Below are 10610 nucleotides of genomic sequence, written 5' to 3'. Positions count from 1 at the left end.
CTGACTTAGATGGGAACTGAAAAGGTAGATTGAGAAGGACAAAGGAAAGAAAAGCAATGTCCTCAAATGAGGTTCTGGTCTCCACTCTTTCCAGGAGCCACAGTATACCCACGGGGATTTTGGATTTTCCACTGTGATTCATTTCTGAATGAAAGAACGTGAGTGGTGAGAAAAGAACTGCAGTGGGCCCATTGTTCTGTGGGACTGTGGTACAATGTTTCTGAGGATGCCAGGAGGTTACACAGATTGGGGGCCTATTTGAAGGTGGACAACGTTGTTACAATTTGCCAATTTTAATTTGTTTTAACTTTTCTTGAACTTCTTCATCCATGTTATTCTATAATCTTCTGCTTTACTTTCTTCTGTTTCTCAAAAAACTCTACCTACACTTTAAAGGATCTATTTACAAGGTAAAGCAATGATAATAAATAGTAGAGTTTTGATTCATTCTTTTATTTGAACTCAAAATTTCAACAAATTTTTATTCATTACTCAGCATGTATTAGACACTGTTTAGACCCAGAAGACACATTGGTGAATGAAACAAATTTATTGCCTCATAAAAATTATATTCTAGTGAGAGAAATAAAAAGATATTTAAAACTTCCACTTGCTTTGGAAGTGAAACAAAGTTTCTTTGTTTACTAGATTTCTTTCTGTAATATTATTGTGATTGGAGGAAATCAGCTATCCCTTTTAAGCTTGCATATCACTCAAACAATGTAGCAGCTCATTCTTACGATTTTGTCCAGTGAATATTGTCCAACTCTGAACTCTTGACAAATAACAGGTTTGGGACATAGGTACCATAGCTTTGTGTAAACTTTTCATAAGAATGTATTGATAATTAACAAAGTAAAATAGCATTTACTGCATAGGCATGTTTTATCCACAAACTCTGTGTGCCGTGGAGATACCAGGACCAGTTCAATGTCCCACACAATGTATCCTTCAGCTCTCATGTAGCCAGGGCTCCAGGAGAGGAGCACATTCTGAAGTACCATAAGAATTTGCAAATGAAAAGGCAGATCACAAGACTCTACTTACATGATGACAATCACACAATTAAGCAGATTGGCACCAGTATAAATTTATCACCTCCAATTTTAGCCAGGCTTTAATCACTCCATCACATTCATTTCACTTGACCTTGGTATAGTAGGCAGAATAATGGGCCCACAAAGATGTCCGTGTTCTGGATCCAGAAACTGTACATGTGTTACCTTACATGGGACTTTGTAGATATGATTAAATTAAGGATCTTCGTGTGGGGAGGTTATCCTGGATTTTTTTTTTTAATACAGTAACAGGAAATCATAAGGTGGGCAGAGAATAGATATTCATCCACATGGCTTCCTCACTTCCATATACCTAAGTCCACAGCTCCTGCCTGGTAGCCTTCTATATGTAGCTACCCTCTCCAAATTCTAGTTGCCTCCTCTTGATCCATTAGGCCTAGGGATGGTAACAGCTTCTCACTCTTGTTACCCTGGAAAGTTACTATTTCTTGTTGGTTTCCAAAACCTTGTCTTTACCTTCATAAAGGTGTTGCCCGATAGATAAAACACTCATGTCTCTATCAAGAGTGTCAGAAGAAGTATAGCACAGCTCATAAATTTTGCTTCATTGTACTTGTTCTGTTCACTACCTACCTCATACACACATGTAGGCACATTACACATACATGTAGCAACTAGCTCACAGTAAGTGATTAAGTAATGTTTGCTAGTTTATTGATTATTTGATGATGCAAAGAGATTCAGAAATACCAAAAGATAAAGGAGTTGGCATAGGATCTGAGATAGATAGATAGTAATATGTAGCATGATAAAAAATATATATATACAGGTTCCAGGGTTTATAAAATGTGAATGTTTCTCAGGGCATTTCCTAACGCTTAGGTGCTAAAAGACCAAGTAGAAGGAAGCAGACCTTACTTCCTAGTGCTCCATGAATTATTATTCTTTTTCTTCTACAAAGAAAGTACTGGATAAAGGATGGAAAGTGAGTCTATGGATAAGGCCCAAAGATATGAATTGTACCACATTCCAGTCTTGTTGAGGGAACTACTTAGCAAGTCTTATAAGTAGGGAATCAGGTGGGTCTCACTGTCGGCCTGCATGGGAAATTCCTTGTGGCTACTTTCTTCAGAGCTCCCTTCACATCCTTGTTTCTCAAGCTGTAGATGAGGGGATTAAGCATAGGCGTCACCATTGCATAGAACACAGATGACAGTTTTTCCTGTTCTTTGGAAGACTTTGGTGTCATGTAGGTGATAATCGCTGACCCATAAAAGAAGATGACCACTATGAGGTGGGAGCCACAGGTGGAGAATGCCTTGAGCCTCCCCGCAGCTGACTTCATTTTAACCACAGTCACTATAATGCAGCCATAGGATACCAGAATTAGGGAAACAGGTATAAGGAGAATCATAACTCCCATGAGGAAAATGGCCATCTCTGAAGTCCGAGTGTCTGTGGATGCCAGGATCAACAGTGCAGGGGCCTCACAAAAGAAATGAGCAATACTATTGCTGCCTCGGTAGGGTAGCTTCAGTGTAAAGGTGGTGTCCACTACAGACACCAGAACGCCGCTGATCCATGATCCCGCAGCCAGCTGCACACACACCTTCCAAGTCATGATGCTGGGATAATGCAAAGGGTTGCAGATGGACACATACCGATCATAGGACATTACTGCCAGAAGGGCACACTGTGTACACCCAAAAATGAGGAAGAGTAGAAGCTGAGCTGCACAACGTGTGAATGGAATGATCTTCTTCCTGGATAGCAGATGGACTAGGGCCTGAGGAATGATGTTGGTAGAGAAACAGAGGTCAGCCAGAGATAAATTGCAAAGAAAAAAATACATGGGTGTGTGAAGCAGGGAGTCAACATAAACAAGGGATATGAGAAGCAGATTTCCAAACACAGTGATCAGGTAGATACCCAGGAATAAGATGAATAGCAGCTGCTGGGTGTATGGGTCATCAGAAAGTCCCAGAAGGAGGAATTCTGTCACCTGTGTCTGATTTGTCTGTTTCATAGTTGTCTGTTTTTTGAGCACGAAGTCACTACACACTAAACACAGGTGCATATAACCTATAAAATGATATAATTCAGAGTCGAAGGGTTTAGGAATTGCCCCCAATCACTACCAACCATTTTTAGAATCCCTTTTATAAGGTTTTTAGAAGTAGATCATGATACTTTAGTTGCAATGTTTTCAATGTTGCAAAATTGAATACTATATGAGATGGTGCGTTCATTTTTAGTGTCATAAGGGAATTATAGAATAGATTAAAAAATCATCTTCTTTATTGTAAATATCACACTTCTACCATGTTTCCCCAAAAATATAACTGGGTCTTATATTAAGTTTTGCTCCAAAAGACGCAGGGCTTATGTTCAGGGGATGTCATCCTGAATAATCATGCTAGGGCTTATTTTCCAGGTAGGTCTTATTTGGGGGAAAATACGGTAATAATAAAACAATAGATTGAATTCATCTATAGAGTCATGCCATTTAATTTCACTTTTCAACTAAAACCTTTGAGTCTTATGCTGTTCTTGCCACAGAGCCCTCATCTCATGATGGTGTAGATATTTTTAGTTTTTTGGACATACAACTTCTTCTGTTGTCTCCTCAGTGAAAAGATTGTCACTGAGGTATAAGAAATCAAAAAGAGCCAAAGTACTCTGCAGAACTGACTTTTTCTTAGAGAAAACCTGTTTTGAAGGAGCTGGGAGAGCAAAACGTAACTCTAGATAGTGTGCCATAATCTCTTTGGAAATCCTATCCCCAGCTTCAGCTAGAGCTCCCAAATATCAGTCTTAACCATCAGTGAAATTGCAAAATAGCAGACACATCATCACAACATAGTTTCCATTGTAAGCCACTAGCTTTGCTAAGTTTCTGTGTTCAGACTAAACAGCACTAATCTGCCACCTCCAGCCCCTCAGCTCTTCCTGCCTTGTGTTATCTGTCTACTCCTCCCGGAGATTACAAGCTCCTTTGAAAATTGTGTCTATGTCTTTTTCATTTTTTTATACTTTATTAGACATAGCATAGAGCTTTGTTCAATAAGTTATTAATTAAATTAGGTAAATAAAAATAATTTGGCCACATAGTTTAGTAGAGTTGTTGTTTAGTAGAGCCTGCCAATACCCCTAGAGAGATTTGCAAGAATTTGGTGCAATAGTAAAATATCATGGAGCTGTTCCAAAAAGAGAGAAAAGAAATTTATTTTAAAATTTAAGGCCCTATGCAAGACTGAGGCAGTCAACCCTTTGTCTGGTAAAAGTGCTTCAACATAATGTTTTAAATGCATCAACTACATACACACATATACATACACATGTACATATATACAAACACCAAATAGAATGTATAGAATTACCAAGAAAACCAATTATATCCAAATATAGTAACCAAAATAGTGTTAGAAAATAAATGTGGGATAATAATACATGTGCTTCTTCAACACATTAAATTTTAAATGTTGTAGAAGGTCTAATTACCACCTTAATTTCAAAATGATAAGCCTAAATGATAGTTTGAGGCATCTTCAACAACTGAACTATGATATAAAACTACCTCTGATTTCTATTTGTGATAAAGTCATGGGTACTGATAATGCTGGTTGGGGTTGGTTACCTACATTCAAACAAGAAGGAAATTTTAAATTTCAGTTAGGATAAAGTAAAAATAAATAAGTAGCATTCACATCTAAATTGAAGAAACTCCTAATTCCAAGTTAAGAACTGGGCTGAAGAAATTCCCCACAGTGTTCTCAAAAAGGCACAATTATACTCTATGTAATCTGATAATGGAGTCTTAGGTATTTGGATGGATCCATGAATCAAAATGATTAAAGATTTCAATTCATCATTCAAATAATAAATGAATGAATGAAACATTAATATGAATAATCACATCTCTGCTGGATGATCATAAATGGCTCCGTTGTCTGACCACAGTACAACTTTCCAGCCATTTCCTGCTACATAACTAGGACACACTCTATTTTTATGCCCCACTGGATTTTGCTCAGCATAGTCCCTCAATTCTGAGGTATGGCCACTATATAGAGTTAGCATCATTTTTGTTGAACATTCATCATACTTTGAATATTCAGTAACGTTATTTGTTGAGCAAATGTTATTGGTCAAGCACTTCCTTGGTAATGGGGATACAGACAGAAGACCCAGCTCCTGAGGCCAAAGTATCTCAGATGGGAGGGACCAAACTATAGTCATGTTTTATCCCCCGTGCCAGTTGTTCCCTGGAACATCATAGATTCACAGCAAATATTGGTTTAATGAATGAATGTATGGGACCAAGTAAGTCCCTATGATCTAACAATTACTTAAACTGATATAGATTTGCCTCTAATGGGAAATATAGTCTATTGTTAAATAGCTTATATAAAGATAAAATTTGAGAACATAAGCTATTTTAAGATAGGTACTTTTGGAATTACCATCCATCTAGTGGCAGATACTACCTGGTTAGTTCCTTGTCTCCAGTTATGGTTTAGCTCAGGTCCTTTATACTTACTTCTGTCACAATTCACACCCTTCCCAGAGTAGAAATTAGTGCAATGGTATCAGTCATGTGTCTAGATCTCAGGGCTGATTAAATGGTAAGCAAACAATGTTTTTCAGTTGTGTTTTTTTTTAAGATTTATCGGGGAATATTGGAGAACAGTGTGTTTCTCCAGGGCCCATCAGCTCCAAGTCGTTATCCTTCAATCTAGTTGTGGAGGGCGCAGCTCAACTCCAAGTCCACTTGCCATTTTCAATCTTTAGTTGCAGTGGGCGGAGCCCACCATGGAGGAATGGAGGAATTGAACTGGCAACCTTGTGGTTGAAAGCCCACTGGCCCATTGTGGGAATCGAACCGGAGTTAGGAGCATGGAGCTCTAACCGCCTGAGCCACCGGGCCAGCCCAATGTTTCTCAGTTTTGATGAAAAGAGATATAGAGGATAAAACTAAACCCTTGTTACAAAATTCTAAGTGATGTCTACAATTGGTAGTTAACTTAATGAAAGGACAGCTTTAGGCTATTGCTGATTTCTAAGACTTCTTGCCCATTCTGCACTTCCAAGTATCTCCAACACACATAGACATAGACACACACAAGTACAAACATCTAGTATATTATAGATACATAAGTGTATTTACAACATGATGTACTTACCTCCATCGTAGCTCTTAACAAATTATATTGAAATTATTTACTTTCTCTGTGACTATAAGATATTCAAGGGCAGCAACTATATCTGACTCATCTTTCCTCATAGCACGTAAGATAAATCCTGGCACAGAATAAGTGTTCAACACATGTTTTTTGAGCTGATTTGACCTGAACCAAAGTAACAGGAGACAAAGAGGCAAAGAGAAACGAGTATGACTTGTGACCCATCAGATGGTAGGAGCACTGACCTTGAGAGTACAACATTAGAAGGTTACACCCCTGACCTCTCCCAATTTGTTTTTAAAAGCATGGTATTCTCCTATGTAAATGTGGAGGAAAAAATGCTCCCCCAGGCCACCTGACTTTTAGGGTTAGGGAGCTCCTGTAAGAAAATCATGTCTACTTTCAGTCTTTTCTCATGTTATTCTGCCTTTTCTCCAGATTTAACATTAACTTTTAAGTTCACTTCTCTAGAAAAAAGACATATATTACTGGATGTGGAATAAGATAATAGGGTCACAGAGCCATGAACTGTCTAAACTGACATTTCTCTTCGGAAGAGGATTCAGAAAAAATCCACAGTAACCAAGAGAAAATACTAAATTTATTTTCTTATTACAACATCTTTCAACCTCAAAATCACCTGTTCTCTACCCTCCATACCCACTTACTGTCTTTCAAGCCCAGTTCATTGCAGTATAAGAATCTCCACCCAGAGGATCAATACTGGCTCCATGTAAGCAATGCTTATGTCTTCATCAGGTGAGGACCATGCTTCTTCCTCATAGGAAATTCAACATTGTAATTGTGGTTGGATACGGTAGATCCATTGTGGAAAAACCTTGGCTAGATCTACTGCAGGAGATTTAGCCTTGAGAATCAGATTGTGTGGACAAAATTAGTTGAATTAAAATATCAAATCTATGAAGGGATTGAAACGAATTTCACTGCCAGTATATGCCAGGTTATCCCCTATGTTCAACTCATGCCTTCTCTTTCCCTTCCTCTAATAATCTTACCACATTTTTTCATCTGGTGGAGAAGAAAGATCAAATTAGAATGTCAAAGTCAGTAAAGACATCTCACTGTTGAGGGGAAACTGCTGCAGGTGTATTGGCTGCAGAATGGGCAGTGGCAACTGAGAGCACTTGGTCCCATAGTTAGAGAGCTCAGCAACAGCAAGGACAAAGCAGGAAGGGGAAGCCCCACATCTCCAATGTCCTCATGTTCCATCCAGAGGTCTGAGTTCAGGGCAGACTGTGCAAACAGTAGTTCCATTTAAATGAGGTGAACAGATGGATTCATGAGCAGTCTCTGGAGCGGATGACATGCTCCAGAGAATTCTGAATAATTAGGGTGGATTCTAAGTTGCGTTTCCCATCAGAAGCTTCCCAAATGGCTATAAGGAAAACAGAAAATAACATGTAGTTAGCACTCACATCTCTGTTAATGGGAGAATGCAGATGCAAAAATCCTCAAAAAAAAATTAGAGCTAATTGAATGCAAAAGCGTACTTACAAATAACACAGCATGATTAAATATGATTTATCTCAAGGATGCAAATGTTTCAATATCAGAAACCCTACAAAGAAATTCACAAATTATTACACTGAAAGATAAAATCAGATAATCTCAGCAATGTAAGAAAAATGTGTTAAAGCAAAACACATATTTATTATTTTTTAATCTTTGTAAACCAGGAATAAGACCCCAACAACTAAACCCCAACAACACATCTTATTTAATAGAGAAATTTTAGGTGCAGTCTCTAAGATCAGAAATAAGACAAATGCTGCTACCACCATTACTGTTTAATATAATACTGAGAGTCACTAAGTACACCACAAAGAAAGAAAAAGATATAAGAATTGGAAGAAAAGAAATAAAACTGTACTATTTGCTGATTATAAAACTATTTTCAGTGAAAATAGAAAACTGTTTTCAGTGAGCAAACTGTTAGAATAATAAAGAAATATTTGTAAGTTTCCTGTATCAGAGCTCAACCTAAAAAAAAAAAAAAGTGATTTGCTCTACCTCTCTACCAGCAATAACCAACTGGAAAACATAATTTTAAAATAGGGTACAGTTTTACAATAGCAACAGAAATTATAAAGTATGTAGAAACAAATCAAGAATACATGAGATCTCCATGGGGGAAAATTGGCTCTAGTAAAGCAGAAGATTATTTGAATAAATGGAGAGATATTTCATCTCTTGGATCAGATGACTTTAATATTATAGAGATATAATTTGTCTCCAAATTGATGTATAAATTTAGGGTAATATCAATAATAATTCCAGTGAGATTTTTTGAGTAACTCAGGAAGAGATTTATTCTTAAATTTATGTGGTGAAATAACAATCCACAATTAGTGAGAATATTGACAGGAGTGATGTAGGAATGCCCTTCCAGATATTAAGACATATGGCCAAGCCAAAAATAAACCCAGGTGGTACTGCTAAAAGACTAATAAACAAATGGAACAGAATTGAGAGTTCACAGCTAGACCCACATGGTAATTTAATGTACAATAAAGTTAATTCCAAAAATCATTAGGGAGTGGACAAATAGTTCAGTAAATAGTGTTGGTAAAATTAGTTTACTACAATGAGAAAAATAAAACTGGATTCCTACTTAACATGACACAAAGTGGTAGTCTCTAGATGGATTAAATACCTGAAAGTTAAAATAGAACAATGGCATTATAGAAGGAAACATAGGAGTACATCTTTCTGACCTAGACTAAGGAAATGCCAAAGCACAAACCATAATTAAAAATTTGATTAATTAGACTTCATCAAAATTTGGATTTGTCTTCAATAAAGAACACTAAGGACAAAGATAAAAGAGGTGAGAAAATGGATGAGATGTTCACACTATCTAAAACCAATAAGAAATAAGAATTTACTGTCAGGAATTTACAGTAAATTCTGAAAATCAACAAGACCTACCCCCCCCCCAAAAAAAAGACCTACCCCCCAAAAAAAAGAAATAAAGAGCAGAGGATATAACTAGGAATTTACAAAAAAAAAGTAACTTCAAAGGGCTACAAAAATATAAAGCAATACTCAAAATCAAAGATATAAAAGTAAAACAATAGAGATATCTATTTACCTGTATTAGACAAAGATAAAAGACATGCATTATTAGACACGCAGAAATTAGACATGCAGAAATTAGAAAGTCAGATACTATAAAGGGCTGGAAGGACAGTAGAAAATAAAGGAACATTTATTCACATTTGGGAAGAATAGAGCGAGGCACAGTCATTTTGGGAAGGAATCCATCTTATGCTTATGCATATTTTATGATGTAGCAATTATTGAGTCAAACACATTCTCACATAGACTCATTCCTGGGATATTTGTGATTCTGTTATTTGTGTTGATGACACGTTGTGTAATTTGCATATCCCTCCCTAGGAGAGAAGATAAATGAAAAGGTGATGGATGAACACCAAGGATATTCCACAGCATTCAGATAAGAGATTGGATGTCCATATAGTAATATGAATGATCTTAAAGACTTAAGAGCTGAGTGGTAAAAGAAACAAAGAGACATATAACACAATATCATTTATATCAATTAAAAATGCATTCACAAACAGAAAATCATTTTGTGAGAACAAAGAAAGTATTGCATACGTTAGAATGGTTATGAGGTCAATGGAAATGAGGTGTAGGTATATATTAAGCAAATAGTAAATAAAATAAATATATAAATAAGAGAGGGGCTTTGAAATCATTTATCATACTAATGTGTCATACCCTGAAGAATGTAATTAATTCAGTTCTCCACACTTGAAAATCAAACAACAGGATGAATTAAGATTGCATGGTACTTGTACAGAAATAGAAAAACCAGAAAAGGAACAGACTAGTGAGTATAAAAATGGACCAAATCTAGTAGGAGTTTACTTTTCATTTTTAAATCAAATTTATTGAGTAACATTGGTTAATAACATTATATAAATTTCAGTTATACAATTTTATAATACATCATCTGTACATTACATTGTGTGTTCACCACCTAAACTCCAGTCTCCTCTCTTCACCATATATTTGACCGCTTTACCATTTTCATCCTCTCCGGTTTCCCCTCTAGTAACCACCATACTGTTGTCTGCTTCTAAGAGTTTTTCTGTTTTATTTGTTGCTTTTTGTTTTATAGCCCATATACGAATGAAATCATATGGTTCTTGTCCTCTTCTGACTCATTTCTCTTAGCAAGATACTCTCAAGATCCATCGCAAATGGCAGTATAGTTTTCCTGGATGGGACAGGCTAGCGACATAAATTTGACACGCCCTTCTCCCACCCACCGGAAGCCTGCATGCATCCATTCATTCCAGGCCCTATGGCTCGATGCAAATCTACGGAGTGGGTAGGGCCTGGGGAAAGGGGCGGGACT

The 10610-nt window shown here is 36.8% G+C and overlaps 1 protein-coding gene across 1 annotated transcript; it reads right to left on the bottom strand.

Annotated features, from left to right (window-relative positions):
* Nucleotides 1-2094: 2094 nt before the first annotated feature.
* OR2D2 (olfactory receptor family 2 subfamily D member 2) lies at nt 2095-3045 on the bottom strand (the record flags this gene model as incomplete). The annotated part of the gene is made up of 1 exon (XM_081062700.1): nt 2095-3045. One exon carries the CDS (start codon nt 3043-3045, stop codon nt 2095-2097), a length of 951 nt encoding a protein of 316 aa, XP_080918826.1.
* Between the last annotated feature and the right edge of the window lie 7565 nt (nt 3046-10610).

Source organism: Rhinolophus hipposideros (genome assembly GCF_964194185.1).
Source record: "Rhinolophus hipposideros genome assembly, chromosome: 10".
NCBI lineage: Eukaryota > Metazoa > Chordata > Mammalia > Chiroptera > Rhinolophidae > Rhinolophus > Rhinolophus hipposideros.
The sequence above is the reverse complement of the archived record's forward strand: the minus strand, read 5'-3'. Positions and strand labels throughout refer to the sequence as shown.